We start from the raw sequence: 26,107 nt of genomic DNA on the forward strand, positions 1-26,107 counted from the left end.
TGTAGGTCCAATCACTCGTCGCTTTGCAGGCTGTTTTCTTCTCGCGATAGAAGGGATTCTCTCTTGGAGTGGGGGTCTTTTAGCTGCTGCTCAAAAAGATCTCGTAAAACATGTACAAAGTCGTTAACAAGCAAAACGTGAGACAAGTGGTGAGTAGCTGTATCAGACAGAGAAAGAAACGCGAAGAGATTTGTAATCGTGAGCCCTTAATTGTAACAGCTGGCCGAAAAGCGCTCGGGGGGCATTGGACAGAGGTCAGGCTTTGGGTGTCCTCTTGTGGGACAGTGCGCATTGATCGATGGCTACAGGCTTCTTATAATATGTACTTTGTTCGCTAAGTATTGAACTTTGTCTACCCTGGGAATTCGACTGGCTATAGTATTTAGGTGTGCATTTAAGGAGTGGATTAGGACTTGCAAGACATGAAGAGAGATCGCTCGTTCTGCAGGTATGCAGCGTTGCAAAACAGTTACGAAACGCATTCAAGTCCCATTTTGGTCTTTGCATACGTCCAGGCTATAGGTGTGGTTGTGTAAGCCAGAAGAATTGAAATGCGCAATGACGTTTTCCACAGAATAATTCTTCATTTTCGGTTTGTTCACGGCACATGTATTTCACCAACCCTGTCATCACTGACACGTTTCCCATTCGTGGGGGAAAAAATAAGAATTTATATTTTTCCACCTGGACATTAAATGAAATGTAGCCCTTGTCTTCCAGCAGCTGGGTGGTATTTTGTTACTTTGCAAAAGCAGTTTTTAAAAGCTTTCAGTGAAGCTTTACAGCTTTATTTTTAGACGTCTGTGATTTGTTGAGGTGACTCATATTTTTTTTTCAAGCTGTATTGGTAATTGATTTGTGTATCGGTATTTTCAGAATGCCGACGCTTGTAATGCTTCTGCTGTGTTGCACACATTGTCTAACAGTCCTAATCAATGAGAGTGATTGAAGCAGCACGGTTCTATAAGCAGGGTGACCTCACAGTATGTCTTAAAGATGAACCAGGGAAATAATACAGCTGTTGTTGATTGATGTGTTGTTCCCTCCAGGCCAGTCTCCTCCAGAGGTTTCAGAGTACCTTGGTAGTGGCAGAGCACAACAATGAGAAGCTGACTCCCATCACACTGAATGCCATCACAGCTGCCAGCAAGCTGGGAGGGGAGGTCTCCTGCTTGGTTGCTGGAACTAGCTGTACCAAGGTAAATGGCTATGACTGATTTGAATGGCTGTTTTCTCCAAGTCACGGTTACATGGCATGTCAGGTTACAGGATCACCATTCTAAGAGCACTTAGGGTAGCCCTGGGTCACTGTCCTTGTTAGTTCTGCACGGAAGTCTTGGCTCATCTCTGCTTGTTACCTATAACACTTTAACTTTGTGGGTTTGCTGGTAAACACACTCTGACACACTGCTGTACACATACCACATCCTTCAGCACAACTAAAAAAATACAATTATATTGGCGCTTTCCTTCTATGGGTTCTGTTTTTGAACTGAGCTGAGAAGACACCTTTCTTGGTTGGCAACAAAGCTGTGGGAAGGGTGTTGTTGTGCTGAGGCTTTGGTTTGGTTCCTGCCTTAAAAAGGGATCCTCGTATACAGTAGCTGATTTACTCTTATTTAGTTCTCCCTTGACTGGAAACGTGGAGGGGGACACCATCTGTTTTGGTGTTGGGAATGAGCTGGTGTTGTTTTATTATACAGAACTATGTGATTATAGTTCTTTGTTTTACAAAATTTAAGTGAATAAAAACCTGTCTACAAAAAGAAGGATTTGCTTATCATATCAACATCAAAAGTGGTTCCCCATTTTCTCTGTGATATTTTAGATACATTTTGTCCAACAATTGCACCTTACCATACAGTTTTATAATGAATTAAAAGTTTAAACCTCTTGTATTATATTTATATTCTCAATCCTGCATTGTCAAAAAAGAAGTGATTAGGTTAGGTAGGCTGCAGATTAACCATCTGTCTGACAGTGTATATGCTGATTAATACATAATTTATTAATTTAGTTTGCGTTTTTGTCCATAGGTTGCTGAAGAACTAAGTAAAGTCCAGGGAGTTAAAAAGATTTTGGTGGCTCAGCATGATGCATACAAAGGTTTATTGCCAGGTAATTTTGTTTTATATCGCTTCACTTGGGGACTGTTATTGTTTTTATTACAGGTTGATTGTTAGGGATTAACAAGTACTTTGATTGCAGTCCTAATGCATTGTTAATCAGATAACATCAAAACTAGGTGTAAAAAACCTGAATCTCAGAGTAATACACTGTGGTTGACTCATAAGTGTCAAAACTCTTAAGCCAAGCATGTATCAATCTTTGAACAGTTCTTAATTAAACTACACACAGCACACCCATTTTTACTAAGGACAAACATGTTAATGGCAAAACTTTAATTTCTGTAAATTTTCTACATGTGAATTTCTACTTCTTAAGACTGTCACTGCGTGCAAATTACTCCTGTTTCTTTTCAGCTTCAGCCGTGTGTATTACAGATGTACTGTAGGCATGTTACAGATGTTGTTTAGAAAACACTACAGTAGACTGATGAGTTTTACACTGTGCTCAAGAAAGGCATGTCAACAATCTCTCATCAGTTCAGTCGGCACCAGTAAATTGGAATTTGTTAGCAGAGTGTTAACCAGGTGACTGTACTGTCTCTCTTTGCAGAGGAGCTGACCCCCTTGATACTGGCAACCCACAATCAGTTCAGCTTCACACACATCTGCGCTGGGGCTTCTGCTTTTGGAAAAGTAAGGGAAACCTGTCAGTCTGGAAATCGCAGAGAGTTACCTTCTACTGTTTCCTGGTTTTACTAATTCTTGTATATCTCTCCTGAGCAGTTCCATCTTGTGCTGGTAATTGCATCAGTATTGAGAAGCCAGGGCGATGGAATTGCGTATGATATTTCGGGATGAAGCATTAATGCAGAATTTGGATTTGTTTCACTGTGAGCTCTGGTGCAGAAAAGTGGAACTTGTCTAGTGCATTTAGCACTTATCCCCTTTTGTACAATGAGCCTTTCTATCTACATACTGAAAAAGGTACAAAACCTGTTTATTGTACCATTATTGTACACAGCTGCATTCTGGAATCGAATCAGGTGCTGTTTGTAACGAATTTAGTCCATAAGTTTTTTTGGTTGCTCTGATCCCAGTGCTCCTCCTTTATACCATTAGGTTGCAGAGAATGTTTGTCTGACTGGAAGTTTCTGAAAATAAAGTATATTTTGTGGGGACATTGTCTTGGTTTTGGATATGGATGAGTATTTAATATATGTAAATTATATAAAGTTTACCAGGAAGGCCTGGAATGTGTACATTTCGAGTATAAATTAATTATTAAGGATGATTTATGTGGAAGGTCCTGCATCTGAATAAAAAATGATCAAATTTCCCCAAGATTCCATCTATTAATATGGGAAGCTTTTCTTCAATCAGTCTACTGTCCCTGTATATTTAAAAATGCACCTTGTATGTCTCTGATAGGGGCTTATTTCAATTTTCCTAAGAAAGCATCCACAATATGTGTAGTACTATCCTCAATTACAAGTTTTGTAATCTGTCATTCTGGAACAGAACTGTCAACTTGCTGATCTAATGGTATTTAAATTGAATTACAGTGCATTAAACAATATCTTGTATATTATAACCTGACTCATATTGACCGAAGCAGGATATTAGTCTTTATTTCCCTGAATAGCTGAATGCATTTCACATAATGCATCCTCTTCTGGTGGATACAATTTCATTTTATTAATAAAATGCTTGGGTTATCATTTGTCAAAGACCACTTTTAATTACTCTCTCTTCATTTTCATGTTAAAGCTAATGCATAGTTTACACTGAAGAACTTTTTTTTCTCAAGCTGAAACCAGACTGAAATCAGAAATTTGTTTGAAACAAAACTTTCCTTTTACGTACCAGGGCTACTGTTTTAATCCAGTTTCTGATTTTTAGAGTCAGCTTAATGCAATTGCATTTGAATGGGGCCAAATCTGTGGCGGAAGTATCTTGAATTTAAACTTTCAGTGCACTCTCCAAGTGGTATTTTATGCAGATATTTTCATAAAAAGTCTGCTTTTTGTTTCTGATTATATTATGTTTCTGTACATTAATTCACTTCCTGCTTTTGTGTTTTGCAGAACCTTCTTCCAAGAGTGGCTGCCAAACTTGATGTTGCCCCCATCTCTGATATCATTGAGATAAAATCTCCAGACACCTTTGTTCGAACAATCTATGCTGGTGAGTGTCTAGTTTTAGCGGACGTAAGATATTGATGCTTTTTTCTAATTTTATTTTCAAGAAACCAATGAGTACATATAAATGAAAATAAGTCAATGTTAAATAATTGCAATATAAGGCCCTCAGAGGTGCCAAAAAGGTTGGTATGATCTATGAAACTCAAGTTCACAGTAGGGGGGGGGTCTATCTTTGCAAAGAAAATAAATACTGTATGTAGTACAGCTCATTTTCAGTCATACAGTAATTACAGTATATGCATCACTACTTTAGAGCATAGCTGTAGCCAGAAATTTATTTTACCATGAGCAAAATGTTCTGCGGCACTGTGAGCAAAGTGTTCAGGTTTTATAATATAATGTAAACTGGCATTTTAGTGAAGAATCCAGAGAAAAGGGGAGCAGTGTGCAGGTGTTTGCCACACAGTGTTATAGTGTCAGAACTTTGAGAAATGCTTCCATTTTGTTTATGAAAACCCGAAACGTACTGCCTTGAATAGCCCTGGCTCACTGGACTTTACTCTTTTAGGAGTTTGTATTACTCTAATATTAAAAGCTCCAGGGAAATTGTAAAGTGTTTAGACTTGCTTTTTGGGATCAGAAGCGGCAGACTTTGAAAGTTCAGACTACAGTGATCCCATCTGTCGTTTTGGACAAAATCTCTTCCAGAGGAAATATTTAGCACTTCCTATATATTGAATCTTCTCTCCACTGTGTACGTAAGGTCATAAAATATAAATAGCATCCAGTGAACTTAGCCACTCAAGTCTTTGGCACTGCCTGAACAAAAGAGGGTTCAAGCTCCAATGAGCTTCGTGCAAGGATCCTCAAGAATAAACTACAAATTCTTGTACACGGAAACCCTTTTTGAAAGAAATGAACTGCTGTTCTTTTTTTAAGTTGTTGGTTACAATGATTGTGTCATATCTGTTAATAAAGCTTTTGATGTTAACTTATTGCTCCAGTTCACTTGAGTATTTGGAAAATGGGCCTCCACGGCATCTTGGTATCCACTCTGAGTATTATTTGAATTGAAATTACTATCTCATTCTGCTCAGGATTGCACTTTTGTGCAAATTTGTGTTTGTTTGTTACATGTACATGTGTGTTGTTATCCTAAAGTAAATTTCTTGTATGTATTGTAGGTCACCCTGAACAAGGGTGTGTACTAAGCAGAAAAGCAATCGGAAAGGAACTAGGAGATAGACTAAAAGCAGGGTGATTTTTTAAGATAACGCTAAGGGGCATAAAGGCTGAAGAGTTTGTTATCAATTCCAATCTTTCAACTTTTGATGATAGCATAACGGAGATACTAAGATCTGTTTAGGTTGCTCTCAAACATTATAAAATCATTAATTCTCTATCTCGATCCACGTTTTGTTTAATAACGTAATCTAATCAGACTTTGTCCTTTGGAAGTCAAAATGTTTTATTTTCCCCTTTGAGAACCATGTATAAATGTCTGATGCAGATACCTGGGGGACAACAAGCACTTTTTTACCTGTGCTTTCTGCATCCAAGAGTAGATTTGATATTGTAAATATAGTGCAACTTGTTTTGCCACATGAAAAATATTTGATAAATATAGAATTTAAAAATTGCTCTTATTTGAAGTAACTCACAAACTGACCTGAAGAGCCCAATCCGTTCTTCTGTTACTCCATGAATGGGCCTAGCAGTATAAGCATGCCAATCCAGTACTGTAGTCAAACAAATGTACTTATTGCCCTCATTTCTTTAAAAAAAACTAAACAAATTCTTGTGAGCTTGGATTGATAGAATTTCTTATCAAATCGGATTTATTTTATCATTGTCATTTTTAAATGATGAGTTTGAAATGATTCAGTAAAAGACTTGCCAATGAGTAATTCCCATAATAGTTATGCTTTCCAGGCTCTGAACCAAGTATACTATGACACAGTCACGAAGCCCATTGTACTTGAGCTGCTCACTGCAGGAGCTGTGCCTGGTGAGAGAGGGGATGAGCAGTGTGTGACCTGCCTTTTGGTGTTGTTCTAGGGAATGCTCTCAGTACTGTGAAGTGCAATGAGAAAGTGAAGGTCTTCACTGTCAGAGGGACTTCCTTTGAAGCTGCGTCTGTGTCTGGAGGCAGTGCTGCTACTGAACAAGGTAAGATTTCTGGCCACCACATCTCTCCCAGTCCAGCTCAGTGAGGATAATTTTGAACTTATCCACTTTGTTGGCATTGAGGACAGTCCAGAACAAACCTTTTATGAACCGTGATCTTCCACTGCGATCTTGCCGATCAAAAACAGCACAATCCTGTGATTTCTGAAATGCTGGCCAGGCACGTCCTGGAGCTCGTACGGACCTCTGCTTTGCCAATGATAACTATCATGGTCAATTATACATTTAATGTACATCTAGTCGAAATGTCATAGGTTCTGCATGGGGGACTTTTAAAATCTAATTCCACTGCTATAAGTCAACGGACAGAAATGCTGTCAAGTCGAGCACCTGATGTTTTTGTCCCCAGAGTTTTGAAGCGTGCAAGAATTGTTGGGACCATTTTAGCCCAGATTTATTCAGAGAATTTAAATTTTCAGTATTAAATGATTATATAAATTATAAGTTGGTTCTGTGTGTAGTACTTTTGCTTCACAGCTCCAGGTTCCTAGGATTGAATATGGCTCTGTCTGTGCAGAGTTTGTGTGTTCTAAACAGGTTTGTGCTGTTTTTTCTGGGTTGTCCTTTTTTCTTCCAATGTCCCAAGACATGCTGTCTACGGCATTTGAGTTGGTGTCTCCTGATTGCCCCCTGTGTGTGAGCCCTGCACTGGACTGGTGTCCCGTCTGGGGTGTAGTGTGGCCTTGAGCCCTGTGATTTCTGGGTTAGGCTCTGACTCACTGCAACCTTCTACGGGCAAAGGGTTTATTGAAAGAGGAAGGATCTTGCCTGTCGTGGTTTGGGCATGAATGAGTAAGGGGTAGTAATAGAGATATTGCTGTATGCTTTGCTCGTCCTCCAGTTACTCCCACTGGTGCTGTGGGCCTGTCGGAGTGGCTAGAACAGAACCTGAGCAAGAGTGATCGGCCCGAGCTGACCAGTGCCAAGGTGGTGGTGTCTGGAGGTAAGAGCTTCACAGTTCACTTTTGCCCATTGTACAAATGGGATGCACATTATGACCGGTTGACGGGGGCCCTTATTAATGAAAAGCCAAACAATCTTGAGTGTGTGATCTTGCAAGTATTGAAGTGTATTTTCAAGGTGATTGCACTGGATTGTTGTATCGCGTGTTGGATGGTTGACTGGTCTAGTTCAGCAGTTTGTTTTACCGTAGGTGTTGTAACTGTTTTTGTGCTTGTTTCAATTAGGGAGAGGGCTGAAGAGCGGAGAAAACTTCAAGCTGCTATATGACCTGGCTGACAAATTGAATGCTGCAGGTATGCACAGAAAAACCTCTGGTACCTCTTAAGGCATCGTGGACAAAAGAGCATAGGCAGCAAGCAAGCTGAGGTTATTTAGAAGTGAATTGTATTGTGCATTATGCTAGAATACTACATGCTGAGCATAACTGAATAGTGTTTCTTTTTAAAATATGCATTGTATTTCCTTTTGACTTGGGGGTTATTGGGTTTACTTCAGATGCAGCTTTCACACTATTGAGTGCAGTGGCTTTTCAACAATGTTGTGCAGTAAAAGTGAAATTGTGTTCTCTGTGCAGTGGGAGCTTCAAGAGCTGCTGTTGATGCTGGCTTTGTTCCCAATGACATGCAGGTTGGACAGACTGGAAAAATCGTGGCACCTGTAAGTAGTAAAGTTTTATATAGTGAAAAGTGCATAAATGTCTCTTTCTTGTGATATTATGCACTGTAATGCATGTGAATGTTAGCCTTTGTTTGCCGTGTCTTGTAAAACAAAATTAAGACCTACTGTTTTGCCATGGGTAGTGTTTCTGAGTGATTGATGCAGGCTCACAGTAATGTGTTTATGTGGAAGGCATGAACTAAATGACTGTAATAAAGCCGAAATGGAAAAGTCTGTTGTCATGGGGAGAAAAAACCAACCAGACTTGGTGCAATAAGGCTAGTCTCAATTTAGACACTGCAGTGACATAACCTAGCACATAGTTCTGTATAAATGAATGGTATTTGGTAGTTTTTTTCCATGACCACTAGTGACTTTACATTAGACTTTGCAATAGTCGTATTTAAAGGGATAACGTATCAAGCCAGGACCCTTCATCACACCTGGTATCATTGTTCTTCATGTCTTTTGTAGTGTCCATAAGGTCTAAACTACATAGTTTCAAAACCTCTACAACTAGCATTGTTTTTCAGATCATCGCAAATAATGACAAGCAGGTTTGCAAGCTCCTTAGAAAGCTCAGAATCTGACAAGAACTCGCAGGGACTGAACTTGCATTCTTGGAATGTTGCAAAGATCGTTTTTAAATATACATTTATCAAGACAGTTATAAATCTACCTGAGCACAATTGCAGGCGTGAAGGTGAGAGCTTATCAATTAACTGACTGCTAGGTGGAAGTAGTGTGGCCTACAAACAAAACTAAAGCTCAGGCTTCTTTCTCTTTGTGCAGAATATCTATTGATTTTTTTTTCCCCTGCTCTCTCCAAAGAAGCATCATATACAATACTTAGGAATAATTTTATTGATTTTTTTAAAAAGAAACAAAATAGATAAACAGTCTTGAATGTGTCTTGGTGTGTTTATAGAAAACACAGCACTCTCGTGTTTCTGGGTTTCATCTGTCATTTGAAGAATGGTCTGTATAGAGAAAGGGGCATTATGCCTCCATATTTCAGACCGTGTGCAGTGCTGCGGTGAATTTAATAAAACGGACAGTTAAAGAAGTGTCAGTGCTGATTGCTGGATAATGCATAACGTGCCTTACTGAAATCCATCTCTTGTTGAAAACACTGTGTTCCATCTGATGTGATGTATCTGTCCTTTTGTGTGATAAATGCTTCGTGACCTTTTCTGTTTTCCCTGTGTAAATGCTTTTCTTGTTAATTATTTAAGAGTGTTATCAATATACTTTTTTAGTTATGGAAGTAATTGAAGACCAGTTACGAAGAAGTACAACCTTATAGGTACGATCACTCCTCCATGCAGATCTGAGAGATTGTCTGCATGCAGAAACTTTAGACCACAGAAGTAAAATCTGTGCTTGAAACCTGGAATCATGTGGATATTGTAATAAGTTTTGATTAAGCAACTGATGATGACGGAAAGATATTCATGTTGTATATGCTCTCCTGATTTAAAGTAATATATAAGCAGAAGTTGTTAATCTCTTTGCAGCTGAACAGAGCTGCACAGGCTAGATCATCTGAGCATGTTCTTACTAGCGTGTAAATGTTTTGTACATTTGTTGTCTAATAATAGGTTCAGTTTATTTTTTACATGTAAGAATGATCCATTCACAATGTAAAGAATGTATACTTCATGCATATATTTTATAAAGATTTGTGTAGATCTTATGTTTCAAAGAACATCCTTTCAGACAGCAAGTGCCAGCGTGTGTTTTCTCCTGAATGACAGAATGATGTTGTTTGACACATTGTTCTTTTTCAAGCATCTGTCTGGTGGAAAGGGGCCACTTAGATCACTGCAGATTGTGTAAAATCTTCCAAGCACATGTCCTGACTCCTTAATATAATCAACTGTCTTTCCACTGAGTTCCAAAGATTTTGTTTTACAGCAAATAGGGCTTTCACAACTGATTGTTTCTTAATGCATATTAGCTTATTATGCCTCTTAATTTATGGTTTCTATACATTTTTATAATTCACATGCTTTGTGGTGTGACGTGTTTCCACATTAACACAAGAAGTCAAAAGTGTTGCACAAAAGGTTAATTGGGACTGCATCACACTTATTTAAAAAAATCAGTTCTAGAGATCTTTTTAATGATCAGAATGTGAAGAAATGTTAAAGGTGGGTGCAGTGTAGTCTGTTTCCTCTCTTACCTCATCTAAACAAGTGTATGCTGGTTCAAGACTGTTGTTTCTGGCTTGGTTTCATGTCTTTACGAAGCCTCTCACATGTCTGATTATTAAAGTGTGATACCCTGAGCTGCAGGAAGAGCTCTGATACAGCAAAAAGAACTCTGCAGTTGAATTTATGTTCTGGCAGAATGAGGTGGTATATATAGCAATAAGCAGGCAAGGCTTCTTCATTACAAATCTGTCCAACCGTGAGCAAAAATATTTTACACTATTTTCAAGCTTCTTGAGTTATACTTCCGGAAATCTAAATTATTTTAGGGTTTCAAATTGAATAAGCTTAAAAAGGTTAATTTTCCATTATCCTGTTCAACTGGGATATCCCAGCTGTCATTACCCACACATTAAGGGAGCTTAAACCACCTGAAATTCAGTTAATGGCTGATTTGAAGTCCTAAATGATTTACCATATCCATTAGTGAGTCTAACAAGAAGAACAGTAAGTGTTCGCCCATCCCCCGGTCCTGGAAATTGCTGCCAGTGTTACCTTTTGTAGGTTTTTAGTTTTTTCGCTTGCTGTCTGTGTGTATTTGAGTTTAATTGCAACCTCTGTTTTTATTTTCTGGGCAAAATAAAATCCTGAACTGATGGTTTATTAACCATCTGCTGAAAAATATAAAAAATAAGAAGTCCTCATGCATGGTATTCTGTATTATTATAATAAAAGTGGAACCATGTTGTGGATGTATAATTCATAATTCTTCTGAGTTAATGCAGTATTCACGTAATAATTAATATTTATTTTTGATTGCTGCCTTAGGGCATTTCTGCAGTGCTGGGTAAGGAACTAGTCCCCGGTTTGCCTGATCTGTGTAACTGTCTGTCGTTTGTTTTATTTTACAAATGCGTGACGTGTATTCTTTCTGTGTAGAATACTCTAAAGCATTAACTAACTTATTAGGGCCTTTACAGGAATAGATGTCAGTCTGAAGAAGAGTGCAACACCTCATCAAAAATCCATTGAAAGGGCTGGGAAAACTATCTGCTTTAATCTTTATTTTGCATCCATTTGTTCCTTTAACACTTTTTCCTTAGTGTATTAAATGTATCTGAGGATTGATGATGGGTAAAATATGCAATTTGCATTTTATACCTCATGTTGTTCTCTGTTCATTTTGGTTATATCTGATATTTCATTAATTTTCTCTGAATTTATGCGCTTAATTAGGAGTTAAATTAATTATGGGATGTTTGGTTTGTGGAATCCATTTTGTCATGGATTATTGCAGTTGCTGTTACAAACTTGCTTCATTTTATAAAAATGTCTAAGACAGCCTTATAGTTTTTAAAAGCCAGTGATGGTACGTCAAGTCTGGTTGTCATCTGAGAAGAAGATCCATATCAGCTCTTATTTCAGCAATCTAGTTGCCCGTGTACAATTGAGTGGAGTGTCTCAAACCAGGGATGCAGTTATAGTTCTATGTCAATAAAAAAGCCTAAAAGTGCAAAATTGTATAAGTATGTTTATCTTTTTCAGGGAAGTAATGAAAGTTGCTTAGTTGAAAAGACACCGGTCACTTGTCAGAAACCAAAGGCAAGACCTACTAAAAAAGTGTTTTATATAACACTACGTGCAACTTAGCTCAAACTGTGTCTGTAACAAACTGGATCAGTATTCTGTGCCTTGGCTGCCGGGGACGTTAGACATTAAAATCATCGTGCATTTTTGCTGCCTTTGACAGGAGTTTGAAAGTGATTTCTCAAAGACTGACAAACCAAGGAGATGGATCTCCTTATGGTGTAGGAGAGTAGGGGATTGTGGACAAGGCTGTTAAATAAACCATCTTCAGTAACACGTACCCTACTGTTCCATTTAGTGGATTGACTGGATTTCCTGACAAAGCTGGTGTGATTTATTCTGGGATTTCTCACCCTCACCTCGTGTGTAAAGTGAGTATGTTGTGGGTAAGAGTGATGTAGGAAATGCGTTTTTACCATCGGCAGCTAAATACTTCATAAGGTGTTGCTTTAAAAACAGCGGATTCCCGTATTTGTTTTTGTATTGTTCGCAGTCATAGAGGGGGGTGGGCGGTGCAGAAGATGACATTTTGAAGGAAGACGCGGGTCTCGGGAATGCTTAGCATGGGCCGTGGTGTCAGCGGTGTGTTGTTCCTTTGTAGACATTAGTATTCACATACCTGCGAGCTGGCGGCTTGTAAAGCCCTTGTCTTCTGACACCTGGGGGGAGATGGCATGTGTAAAGGGGTGGATGTTTGCATCACTTTGGGGTATTTTATCACCAGGCCGGCAGGTGCAGTTGCTGCTCTCTCGGCAGCTGTGAGGGAGAAGGGTACTAGACGGCAGATGATAATAGCTTAGGGAAAACTGACCAAGCTTGGCAAATTGTCTGGCCATTTGTTTCTCTCTCCTTTCCCTCTGTATATATTTTGAAATGAAGGTCTGTCCAGAAGTAGACTGAAGTGGAAAACTTTGGAGAGCTGTTTCCATGCAGCTGGGGACCAGGGAACACAGACTAGTCCACCCCCCCCCCTCGCCCCCAGCTCGCAAAAAGCACTAGATTGACAGCCCCTTTCATACTGTATTATCCGGCCTGGCTTTTAACTCCAGGAGAACTGTGTTCACAAATTGATGCTCTGCTCCTCAGGGGCTGGTGCAGAAACATTAAATTGTACTAAAATATTCATATGTGAGTGCATTTAGCTGAAAGCAATTGATGTGGTGCTCCCAGGAGAGAAAATGGAAATGCTGCTGGGCCCCGCACTCTGGCAGACACCCTAAGCGCTCTTCTTAAGAGTAATTACACGGCCTGCCTGATCAAAGCCCTTGAAAAGCTTCTTGAAGTGAAGAGGATTAGAGCTGGTTGGAGTTGCAGCGTACTTGGGGAGTTTTAGACTTGTAGCATCCTTGTCTTAGGGCAAGCTTTTCTGAGACATGCTGGGTTTTGTTTTGGACATTCTGGACATGCCAGCCTGTTAGGTATAAGAATAGAGTTGGTTTAAATTTAAGTTTGGTATAAATTTGTACTTAAAACATGGAATTAGTGGCACATGTGGATTTTTATTAATTATTTTTATCTTATGGAAACATTTTATTATATTATGTTTATATAATTTTGTATCACTGTGTTTTATAGGATTGCTTAAACTTGTTTAGCCTCTGTTCCTAGGTAGCTTGTAATTTCAAAACTATAATGAGTGAATTGGGTTAATTTCAGTGTGACATTTGGCTATTGTATAGTTTTCATTTGGTCTAGTTTGGTGCTTACAGACCTCTTGCAACACTAATCATTAACTTTTGTGCAGACATTTTACAAACTATTCTACAGACAAATGTGTGTCTCAAGCAAAAGTATGCTTTTGCTACTGAAATAGAGCTGATGTGAACCAAATCTTAATGATAAATACAGTTGTATATTTTATAATATATTTGCTACCTGCTTATTTTAAAACGTTTGTTCCATTTTTACCAATTCTGGTATAAACTGGAAATGAGGGATTGTTTAGTCAAAGGCTGTTGAATTTGTCACTGTTGAGAACAGGTTTAAAGCTCATGATTTATGCCAACTTGTACAATACATTTACACCCGTACCTCTTTCTATGTTCTTCTTATGAACATTGAATTCTATAAAGCATGTGAATTGTTGCCCACGCTTCCAATAACGAAAGCCAGCTTTGAAACTACAAGGAAGTTATACAAAGATACATTTATAAACCTCCGTCAAATGCAGAGAGTCGTACGACTTGTTTCATATTGAATGTACCGTTTCCACTGACTTGTATGGGTGAGAGTCCGCACAGAGCCTACGGAGTGGTTACTGCTACTTAGGAATGCAGTGTTTTTGAGTACTTAAAGCACAAACCACAGTATGGATGTTAGATACTGTTTCTTTTGTCATTTTCTGGTGACAAAAGTTAAAGAAGGGGTAACATTTTCGGGGTCCAGAATGGATACTGGAATTACTGGAAATACTGGAATTACATTCCAAAAAGAGGTACAGGTGTATTTTGTTTATTCTTTTTTTCATCAAGACAAAACTTTATCTTATGACAATAATATTCTGTACTAAGGTTTCAAAGTCTTGGCAACACCAATAAAATGTATGGTCAAATTCTTCGTTAGATGGGAAACCTTTTTTTTAATTTTTGAATACATCCAAAGTGCATGGCCATGTTTTTTAGTTTTTACTGATTTGTAATGATGGCTAAAATTAGTAATTGTGTTGAATTTATGAAGCACTTTTAACCCCAAAGCCCAGGAGGGGACCCACTTCATCCAAAGCTGAAATGCCCCCATCTAAGTGATGTGCAGTATGGCTTTTGCACCTGCAGGGCCACTGCGCCACACGTGGGGTAGAAAAGGGTGATCTTGCTTCACAAGTTGAGTGAAGTGGGAACGAGCTTCACAGAGGCCAGACACCAGGCATTATTGCTGCTTTGCGTGGTAGTAATGTTTGCAACCCGTTGATTGTAACAGCATGGTTATTGTTCCACAGTGGTAGATTTCCTCTTCTGTTTTTATCAGTTTTTATCCTTTACAGGTGTTGTATGTAAAAACTTGCTTTTATGTGTACCAGTTGTCGTAAAACACCTTATCACATTCATTTCAAGGAAAGAAAAACATTGTGTGTGTGCCTGCTTTTAAGGACTGCTTATTTTTCATAAACTGATTAGCTTTTTATTGCTTGTAATGGTTAGTATGACATCATTACCATAAATTCATATTTCCATAAATGTTCTCTCAGTAGATCAGACAGTGACCTGACGTCTTGATTTATCACGATTTAGTCAAAATCAACACAATTTCAAGTGTTGGGTTTTAAAGCTTGCAGGGCCATGGGTATTCCAGAAGCACAGTCTTAGAAAAACAGGATTAGGGACTCCTGTTTGGACCCCTGTTCTGAGATTAAAAGAAAATCAAGGTTTATTCTTAAAGGGCATAACTGCGAGTGAGCTGAAAAAGTGAATGTAATGAAGCAAGAAAAAGCATGGTGTGATAGTTTATTTTCCTTATTGCACTCTGTCTGGTTCCCAAAGCCAGTTTAATAACCACTGAACAGGATTGGAACAGCTAAAAACTTTGGTTATAATTAAACAATTGTCTACAAAATGTTCTTTGTAGAATTTCCTGCCTTTACCCCCTCCTTAAGAACAACTGATTTATTCGTCATGTAGATGCCTTGAGGATGCCTCAGGTACTGGTAATTACTACCCACTTAATGCTCCTTGAATCCATGTTGATTTAGGTCACGCTGAACTGTTTGGTGAAGAGGCTTTCTGATTGTGCTTTTCCGTACAGTGGGAGAGAAAAAATGTATTTTTTAAAAAACTAAATTTTTTTTCAGTTTTGATGAACACTATTTGATAAAAAAATGATAAAATTTGTTTCCTGCTGTGTTGTGCAGACAGAAAAGCCGCCCTGTCGCTTCTCTTTAGACTCAGTACTCAACCAGTGTCCGTGAAATAACCAGTGTCCGAGAACCACTGTGGGATAATTGGGTTGACTTTCCATTTGCTGGATCAGTTGTCTGAATGTCTGCAAGTGTAGTTTCTATCATTCGCTTGTGTAGGCATCCTCTCACGAGGCACCAGTAAATGTAGGGGGTATGTGCTTTTACTGGGACAATTATTAATTGTAGCAGTAAGTCACAAAATGATTTGATGGCTATTAGAATCAACCTTGCGGGATAACTCAAAACAACGCGCACACACGGATACTAGTACACGAGAATACATTTATTAATACATAAAATGTGCCTATAAACATAACAGATCTTATCGTGAGGGTTAGCAGAATACAAAAGGTATATATTCAATCACGAAGAGTTACAAACCAAGAGGGATATACGTTCAGTATATCATTCATTTAGACCGTTTCGTAAATGAACTTGGATTACAACTTCTACAGTAGATACTCAAAAGCAAGTACGTCATTCATAGGAATTAAATTGATGTCAACTGGGGTTGAGGTAACAATTGAATTCTCGAGCTGTAATGCAGAAGGTTGAATACTCATCCGATCTGTGGGGATTCAGATCTCCCTGGGACACAAGGCTTGTTGCTGTGTCCAGTCGGCGCTCTCTGGCTCGGTGCCAGGCAGTGGTGTTGTGGCTTGCGACGTGGTGGAAGGAGGAAGAGATTCCTGCTGCGATGCGCTGCTGGTGCTCTCTGAAGACCGGCTAGTTAGTGTTGGCTGAAACTAGCAGAGTTTCTGCACAGGAGAAAAGTGACTGCGGGTCCAAGCAGGTCACACTCTTTAGACAGGAAGAAGACCAGTTCGTTCCTGATGTAGCGCTAGTTCTGAATACTTAGATTCAGCTGTCCACAGTTCCGACCGTAGTTTACTTGTTGATCAGGGGAGCGTTCGTGGTGGGTTCACGAGGGCTAACCTCGAGTGGATCCTTTGGTTACGCGCTGGCGACCTCCGTTCTTGACTCTTAGAACAAAGGAAAATCCTGCACTCCGACACACTGGCCGTTACGTGGTGGTCCGGGCTGAGTCTGAGGATGTCCAGGAGGCGCGCTGAGGAAGCCCTGTGCTGCCTGTTTTACCTGGAGGCGCTACGGTCATTCATTGGTTGAAACTTTCATGGGCATCCGAGCCGCACATGGGGTTAACCTGCCCCACCAGTTCCTGATTGGCTGATGATGAGTAACAATGCACTCTGACCTTAGAGTTGTAAACAACTTTGGATGAGACTCTCCCAGAATCTCCCAGACTTTAAGGCGCCAGAGATGACCATTTGTTTGGGTGGTTGATGTGTCTCAGCCTTGGGAGTTGTTCCTTATCAGGACACTCTATCAGCTAGGAAACACCTTAATTGTGAACCAAATGGAGTGGCCTCTCTGTATCAAGCACCACTGAGATGAAGGAGAGAGGGACTGGCAAAGGAGCAGCAAACTTAATTCCTGTATTTTAATAAGCCTTGCCGCTACACTTGTAATATTAAGATTCTAAGGTCTGATATCTACAGTATATGGGAATTCAATAATCTTATCAGGGAATTCAGCAACTACAGGATTAAGGCTAGTGTAGGAATATCTAGGTAAAGAGTCACAATGGCTGGAGAGTGTGCAGTTCTGCTGGCATTGTAACAGAATTATTTAGAACAGAAGATCTAAAAAAGCTCAACAGTGTCCCAATCAAACCTATTTTAATCACACTAACAGAACCAGGTATTAATAGCCACCAGCCCGCCAGATGTCCTCTGGCTGGGCCATGCAGTCTAGTCTGGATAGTGTGTGTGGTTGTGATCTCCCACCCATTCTGCTGTACCTGTATGCTTGTATTACATGGAACAAAATATATTGGAGCTGTGTTCCTGACTAGTCCAGAAACATAAAACCAAATGAGGCCAGCACAGGCCTCCTAGTGAAACGACAAAGACCACCTCTGCACACCTTTAATGTTCTTGAACTGGATCATTGTTGGAGTTCACTCCTGAACGGTCTCCTTGCTTTGGCACGCTCTGACATTGAAACAGAAATGTTAACATCAGTTCTTAAATGTGTGTTTTTAGAGTGCTGTTTATAGCTAGACTGTGTGCAATGCACAAAAATAGATTTTAAAAAGGACTATGACCTGGTTAACCAATTGTTTTTTATGTCTTCAAGCTTGTTTGAATACTGTGGATACTGAGATTTGCTCTTGTATTGGCACTTTAATCTACAGGAGCTGTACATCGCTATTGGCATATCTGGAGCTATTCAGCATCTTGCGGGCATGAAGGACAGCAAGGTATGTCTTCAAGCATTCAGCTATTTTAATAAGTCTATTTAAAACCTTGAAATAAAAATGTTATGGATAGAATGAGTTTAACTAGTAAGCATAACTGCACCCGTCTTTAAACAGACCATGAATTTCATAGTGAGAAAAACACTTCATAAGAACAATTTTTCATATTCTTAAATACTGATTATGTTCTGATGGCATGTGAAATATGCTACACATTTTCTATATATTGTTTTAAGAGCAACCAATTACATATAATAGTGTATGGAAATGTGTGTGTGCTTGCTGTGTCGAGATTTAAACAGCCTGCTGCAGATGGTGTGTTAAATAAACACGTCACAAGCATAAATTTGCAGGCATTTTAGAAGAATGCCTTATTTCTGGTCTGTTTGTTGAACCCCATCAAGTATGTTTGCTAATTTCACCGTCTGACACATGAATTCATGCATGACAATGTAGAATTTCAATTATGGGGCCTGCATGCCATGGAATTAAGGATGCCTCTGACATTTCTGCAGAGGTGCCACTATGTGGAAATGCCGCAGAAAGGCAATGAAACTTTAAACAGGTTTAATCCAGAGCGCCCAGAGCATCCATGTCTGATTGCAAACTTTTGTTCCTTGTGCGACAGATTTTTGCCTTCAGTTCTTAGGAGCCTTAGCTGGCAGAGTAAATGTGCGTGCACCCAGGAGTCTCCATGCGGCCTTGTTCTGAAAGTCATTTCTTAAACATTCTGCTGTACCTCTAAGCTGCAGTGCAAAACATCATAAAGCATTGGATTTAAAAAATAAAATGTTGCTGTCCTCTGCTTGTTAAGCTTAATTACTCTTGGTTGCATGTCAGGGAAGGTGAAATGCTTTCTACATACTAATATTGAACTGTATTTGAACAATTTAGCAGAATACACGCAATATAAACATGATTAATTTCCTCCTTAGACACAGGTTATTGAAGAAGCAGGCGTGCATTTTCATATATTAATATGCTTTCGCTTCCTTATACTGTTTAGCTGACATTTTTGTTGTTTTTCAGAATATAAAGAACACATTTTGAGACAATTATGAACTTGAGTATTTTCAAACATACAAGAAGGAATCATGGGTACATACGGAGCTCGGATATAAAAGAGTGAAAGATGTGAAAATGTACATTTTCCTTTTTATTAGTGGCGGTGGAAGTGCCCAAAGCCTTGTTTAATAATTCCTTTAAATGTGCAGTTGGATAAATGTCTCCTAACTGGGAACTAAGTAGTTATTGTGTCTGGAGTTCAAATCTAGCCTACTTTTTGCCCATCTCAGATTTATCTTATTTCTTTCTCCTCTTGTTGCTGCTGTGACCCACTTTTAAAATAAGTAATGGAGGAGAAGCTGCTTCCACACTCTTAGAAGAGAACAGTTTTATGTAAATGTGAAATGTAAAAATTCCTGTGTAGCCATGGCAACTGTCTCCTGAGTGAGCTGCTTTCGCCATGCGGGTTATCTTCATCGGGATATCCGTGCACTTAAGAAGTATGTTTTAAAAGGGAACCTGAGAAGCTTTTTAAAGAACTATGTATAATTTATTTGTATTTTTCTCTTGCTTCAGAGGCTCTTGAAAGAATGTTCTGGGTGGGACGTATTTGTAATATCTTGACCAGGGTCTTATAACAATGTGGGAATGGGGCCGTGGGTTTCAGAAGTGGATCATGCAGAGAGAGGAAGTTTGACCACATTCACCTCGAGTAAACATTTGTCTCTTGTGTTGATCAAAGGCATCAAGTGTGTATATACATACATACTATTATGTTAATCATGTTTCAGTTTTTTAGCATTGACTGTTCTTGCTCAGCATGTTCTAAACAGACGTTTTTAATAAAACAAACATAACTCGTTTTTAGAGAAAATAATAGGGTTTTTAAGTTTGTTAGAAAGATTAGGAGCATTATGTATTTTTAATGTAACAATTAATAAAATTAATTTTTTATAAAGCCTGATAAATGTTAAGGAAGAAATGTACATAGTGGTGCTAAATCTTAATATTGTGTCTTGTTGTATCTAGGCTGTTTTTTATTACAGTGGCCATACTGACAATTTGTCAGTATCACAAACATAGGCCCTTGGTGTACATCTCATGGGTCTCTTAGCTGCTGTCTGTATGCAGGAGAAAAATGAATCTTGTATAATCTTGTATTTTCAGACAATTGTTGCAATTAATAAAGACCCAGAAGCTCCTATCTTCCAAGTTGCTGACTATGGCTTAGTTGCTGATCTTTTCAAGGTAAGATTGTTACATATCCCCTCTCCAGAAGCTATATACTAAGTAGATCGTAATAAAAGCAGTGCTGAAATGTTTAAAACTGCATGTTTTTTAAAAAATAAGTTCACCAGTTGTGTTTTTAAATCTTATTTTATTATTATTTCCACTCTAGTTTTAAAATTAAGATTGTTTTCTTCTAAAATGAAACACAGACTGAAGGAATGTTCCAAACAGACACCTTCATCAACTGTACTATTGGTAGGACAGAAACCTGAGTTAGTACTCCTGGCACTAGCTCGCTGTTCAGAACTAAGTGCAGGCCTGCACCAAAATTACTGTTATTTCTAATTCATGACAGCATTTAAAATTTCAGTATATTTTTCGATGTGGCATCGGCAGTTATGACAGGTAAAGTGTGGAAAGAAACCTGAGGGAAATTGTCAGATCTAAAGCTCCTAAACATTTATGAGTTGGCTCAGCGCTTAATTCAGCAGCGAGTATGGAACTAGAAACCAGGCTCGTTTCTGACTAGGAAGACAGTACAGATATGTATTTTCCCCTCTGTTGTACAGGATGAAAAATACGTACCTTTTATTTAGAATGATATATTTGGAAAAAGTGGCCATAGATATTTGAATAATTTTCTTTTAAGCCTAACCTGGCTTAGACAGACGTATAAAATATAGGACCTGTGGGATTTCTGCTCCAGAGATGGGTCTGGTTTTTGACGTTGCTGCTAAATCGTTACAAGAAACAAGTGCTGGTATTGCTCTTCCAAAGTGCCTCAGCTTCCCAAATATTGGCTGCCTGTAACTACAGTAGTTCACATTTCTAACATGCGTGTTTTTCTTGCCCCTATTAAGGTGTTGCTGGGACTGTTTGGCTCTTATTTGATTGTTGTATGTACAGTATGTTACTTGGTAACAAAAGTGTGTCATTGAGTGCATCCAGGACAGACTTCAGATTGTCTCATCACTTACCGGGAATAGGCACCTTTCTGATGATGTATGAATACGTCGATTTTTTTCATCACGGACAGTTTTCTTAATGGTTTTCATGGTTGTTCAGTTGGAAGCGCATTTACAGAACTGAACGGTTTTGCTGTTGCTTATCAGTTTAGTCTTGATATAGTGGAAAGAAGGTACTTTACGTTAAATAAATTGTTAGACGTTTGGAATATTGATGCATATTCTTGAGAAGTTTTAAGTGTAAAGAAGAATATAAAGTGGCCATATACTCTTATAAGTGGGAAATGGTTAGCTATGCTTATAGAAATTCTCCTCAGCTTGCCAATTGAACATTACAAACTTGAGCTTGATCACAAGTGCAGTGTGGGCAGCAGGATTACAGTAAAAAGCCACCACTAATAGCCTGGCTTGTAGTTTTTAGTTTGCAGGTAAGTCCAAGCTTTCGTAGCACCTGACCCATGAGACAGAAAATTATTTCTTGAAGAAATACTTGATGATATATTAACAAGTGTTACACCGAAAGGAGCTGGTGTCTCAAATATTCCTCTAAAATAAAACCCTTCTCTATTTATTTTTATCCCAATGTTCATACACTTTTCTACATTCCTGTTCAGACTAAATCCCGTCTGACAGTCCATATTTCTTTTTAGTTTCACTTTGCCTTAAACTAATTTCTTTTTTTTTTCTGACACCCAGTCAGACACCTCCACTAATTTTTTCCTTCACACCAAACCATTATCTATCCTCTGCAGCCACCCATGTGTTCAGCAACCTTTATGCTAATTACAGTATCACACGAACCAAGTTCTTTTCCTTTAGCTTTAACTTACCAAGTTACCGTCCCCGGCTCCACTACACGTACAGCTCAGGTTACCACCCTGAGATCACAGCTTCTCCACAACAACTAAAGAGAACACAGCCTACGGCAAATATCAGGTGCGTCAGTCCTGGGTTTACTGGGTTTACCACACTAACCGGGCGGAATGCTAAGTCTCAGCAATTCCTCTATCTCGACCCCACCATCCTCTGCCAGTATCTTTCAGCTGGGAGACTACATCCAGTATCTTTCAACTGGGAAAACACGTCCAGTATCTTTCTACTGGGAAAACACATCCAGTATATTTCAACTGGGAAAACACATCCAGTATCTTTCAACTGGGAAAACACGTCCAGTATCTTTCAACTGGGAAAACACGTCCAGTATCTTTCAACTGGGAAAACACGTCCAGTATCTTTCAACTGGGAAAACACATCCAGTATCTTTCTACTGGGAAAACACATCCAGTATCTTTCTACTGGGAAAACACGTCCAGTATATTTCAACTGGGATAACACATCCAGTATCTTTCAACTGGGATAACACATCCAGTATCTTTCAACTGGGAAAACACGTCCAGTATCTTTCAACTGGGAAAACACGTCCAGTATCTTTCAACTGGGATAACACGTCCAGTATCTTTCAACTGGGAAAACACGTCCAGTATATTTCAACTGGGAAAACACGTCCAGTATCTTTCTACTGGGAAAACAGCCGGCACACTTATCAGAAGTCTACCACCACATACACCATGAACTCATTATTTTGTACTCGCTTCAGCTTCAGAAAAACCCCCGGCAGCAACATGGAGAGGATAAGGGACTTTTTAGAAAAGAGGAGTCCTTACCTCTCTTTAGAAGCGGCCGCCTAGCTTTTCCTCTCCACCTCTCTGTCAGAGTCCCCTCAGCTGGGAGTACCCTGCTCCGCAGCGCCAAATTGTAGTGTCAAACAAATGACAAAGTTCAGGTGTCTGTGAAGCAGAAGTCTCTTTGTTCATATGCAGATGGAAGTCCGGCTTGCAACCACCAGACTTAAAAAATAAGTAGCTGAAGATGGTCCTTTACACCTTAAAACAAAAAGAGTTACTATGACACATTCTAAACAAATGATAAGACAGCAACGCATGCCAATTAATTATATCTAAGTTGCAGACTAGACAACAGTTAGTTCTTTTCAAATTATGGGCGTACAGCCAGCTTACCAAATACATGCCCCTTATCTTACTGACCAAGGACAGGCAGCATCTTTATGTATATTTGAGCACAAAGCCTACGTTAAGCCACTAGACTGCATAGTTTGCAAAAAACTACAAAGACAAGAAATTATATCATCTCACTTCCCGGGCGGCTCTCTTATCTTCTTCAGTATAGTGCTGTTTCTCAGTAAAAAAAAGGCTGAGAATTGACGGCATCTGTGAACACCCAGACTTCCAGTGTATTGCAAAGTTATCTTAAATATTGAGAGAGCTGCTTGTTGTGGTGGTGTAGGCAAGAGGACCTGAAGGATTCCCGCCTCTCCTGTTTCTCATTTCATTGGAGCTGTTCTTCAGTGAGCCTGGTTTCTGATTGATTCTTAGGACCCACTTTCGGATGATTCAGAATTTGGACAGGGTTTGTAACTGGCCTCGTCTTTGAGCCAGTTTCCAGGTTTTGCACCTGCCCTGACTCAGGTTTATGTCATGGAAGTGTCTGATACTGTCCACCTGTGCCAGTTCACCATTAACTGGTCACATCCTCAGGGTTAAGACGGGCATAACGCAGCAAAGATTTAAATGAGTTGAGAAGAGACTGGGTGGAGTCTGAATGTTAACTACAGGAGTGTTGATCAAATCAGTAAATACAGCACCTGCCTTGAACTGCTGGTTTATCTGTTGGAAGGGGTAGCTTTTTTCAATTTAAAATTATATTCTTTTCACCTCTTTGTTATTGACTTCATCTTTAAATTCGTGCAACCTCTACAATTACCTTTATCTATTAATGTTAATCTGTGTATTCTAAACCCTTGTGAGTGAGTATTAATTAATTATTTTGAATATTAAATATTAAACCCTATGCCTAATGGTCATTGCTAATGCAGCCAGCCCTTTCTCAGATCATGACAAGAAGTACTTCCTTCTACATTTTTTATATCCCAGCTCACCCAAGCAATCCTGCACTTTAGCAGTGCTCTCATACATTACCTCCTACCTACATACACACCCAAGGAACGGGATTAACCTATATTTCATTAATCAAATGCACATTAAACATTAGGCAGAAGAATAGTTATTAATTATAAAGTTCATATTGAAAATGAGGTTTGCGCCCAAATAACTTAATATGGTATAGCCCAGAGGTTTATGACAAATTGAATTTGTGAGGCTTGAAATATTTTTCTAATTTAAAAAATGTAAGCATATTTTTTTATATTTTAAAACTTTTCTTCCTGAACTTGCCCTGTTATACTGTAACTGCATTGTAGCTTTGCAGGCTAGTAAGTCCTGGATGATTTTTTTTCTTTCAAATTGTTTTACAAAAAACACTAGATAAAAACAGACCTTACATGCAACCAATAATACAGTATACTCCAGGCAGTGTCTAAAGTCTGAAAGCCTGTTGGTTTTATTCCATACTGCGATTTGTGAAATAATAGTAAATGTAATACAATAGGTGATTAAGTAGTACTGTACATCTGTCCTTATAAAGACTATTTGCTGATTGTTTACATGCAAAAACTCTAACAGTTAAAACGTTTTTTTATGTTACGTTTTATGTAACAAAAAAACACAGGTAATGGTCTTTAAAATAATATCTTTCCATCGTTTTTAATTTACAGAAAGTTTGATTTAATATGGAAAGCATGTTCAGATGAGCAGGCATCTGTTGTTCCAAGAATGTTTGCTTGTTCTGAAGACCGACTGGCACAGTCCAGACAGCGAAGCCACACAGGGAAATGACTGAGAGAGCTGCCAACATTTAATACTATTCCTGAGCTGAAGGCTGAGGTTTGGGCAGTAAACGCAAAGGCATTTCAATAACCAAGAGACAAAGCGACAGTCGGAAGAAACAACATGTACACTATTTCCCTAATAAATTTTGTACGATGCATTATTCCACCTAATGGAAATGCAGATCTGCTAAATTATTGAAATCCTGAATTCATCGGTGGAGATTTCATCCGGGAGCCTTCTGCTGTGGGAGAAGCATTAGCCCTTGAATGGGAAATGGTAATTGATAGTTAAACACAAGCTACTGGTGTTATTTTCAAGTTTATTTTCTGTTACCTTCCACCAACTGTTTACATGCCTAGCTGGGTTTTATAGTGCCTGCCAAACTGCGTCTGGGCCCTGGCTTTGACAGAAGTGGCACAGTTGGACAGAGTGCCAGAGATTTGGCACAGACTTGGGTAGCAAGTTCTTTGTTTGCTGTAAAAGAAGGAGCAATGCCTTTTTTTTCCTTTGGAGCAGTTCAGCTGTATGTCATTACTTATTCACCAGGTCTGTGATGTGTGACGAGCTCTAGTCTTTTAGTAAAACTCTATAAAAGTGAAGGGTATTAATAGCAGGCAGAACTGTGAGCTGGTAGCTGTGGGTTAAACCATGACTGATTCTCAAATAACTGTTTAAACCGACAGGTGAAGCATACACACTGCAGATCCCTTTTGTTATCAAAACAAGCTTTATTTTATCTGTGTCTAGATTTTTTAATATTTATATATATTTAAACTCGCTGTTGCTGCATCTCTTTTACACGCCTCTGGTTAGCTCTTTGCAATTAATACTCAGACATCCTGAACAGAAGTTTGTGTTTTACTCCTAGGCTGTTCCTGAAATGATTGAGCAGCTGAAGAAGAAATGAACTTCAAGTCGGTGAGCCTCCTGCCCCAGTTGTGCTCTCAGCAAATACAACAGTTAATACTTTCTATAGAAAAAAGCCTTAAAAATGTATTACGAGACTTGTTCTGATCTCATTTTGAGACATTCTTTATGTATAAGTCAAAAGTCTGTATGTTTTTTTTGCTGTACTCTATGTAATTAAAACTAATTTTAATTATGTTAATCTGTGAAGGAATGGAGTCGAATCTTTGATGTGAAACCCAGTTAAGTCAACCCTCAACAGTTTCATAAACAATCAAAGAAGTACTTTTATTTTCAGATTGGCATCATAGAAATTTCTCTTCTG

General features: G+C 38.8%; 1 protein-coding gene across 1 annotated transcript; it reads left to right on the plus strand.

Annotated features, from left to right (window-relative positions):
• On the plus strand, positions 1–25,984 carry etfa (electron transfer flavoprotein subunit alpha). The gene is made up of 12 exons (XM_088641561.1): positions 1–149; positions 1,050–1,199; positions 2,037–2,118; positions 2,680–2,762; positions 4,154–4,253; positions 6,269–6,379; positions 7,239–7,340; positions 7,585–7,653; positions 7,935–8,017; positions 17,868–17,933; positions 20,103–20,183; positions 25,745–25,984. The coding sequence occupies exons 1-12, from the start codon at positions 111–113 to the stop codon at positions 25,781–25,783; spliced, it is 1,005 nt and encodes a 334-aa protein (XP_088497687.1). The 5' UTR covers positions 1–110; the 3' UTR covers positions 25,784–25,984.
• Positions 25,985–26,107: the final 123 nt, after the last annotated feature.

The sequence above is a fragment of the Lepisosteus platostomus genome, chromosome 7, assembly GCF_059453375.1.
Source record: "Lepisosteus platostomus isolate fLepPlt1 chromosome 7, fLepPlt1.hap1, whole genome shotgun sequence".
NCBI classification, from domain to species: Eukaryota; Metazoa; Chordata; class Actinopteri; order Semionotiformes; family Lepisosteidae; genus Lepisosteus; species Lepisosteus platostomus.

What these genes read in the sequence shown, in the direction of transcription:
- etfa (XM_088641561.1), top strand. Translation starts at nt 111, where the DNA reads ATGTACAAAGTCGTTAACAAGCAAAACGTGAGACAAGTG. An exon ending in AGCAAAACGTGAGACAAGTG is followed by an intron (nt 150 to 1,049) that starts GTGAGTAGCTGT and finishes TGTTCCCTCCAG; the next exon opens with GCCAGTCTCCTCCAGAGGTT. An exon ending in CGGGCATGAAGGACAGCAAG is followed by an intron (nt 17,934 to 20,102) that starts GTATGTCTTCAA and finishes TTGTATTTTCAG; the next exon opens with ACAATTGTTGCAATTAATAA.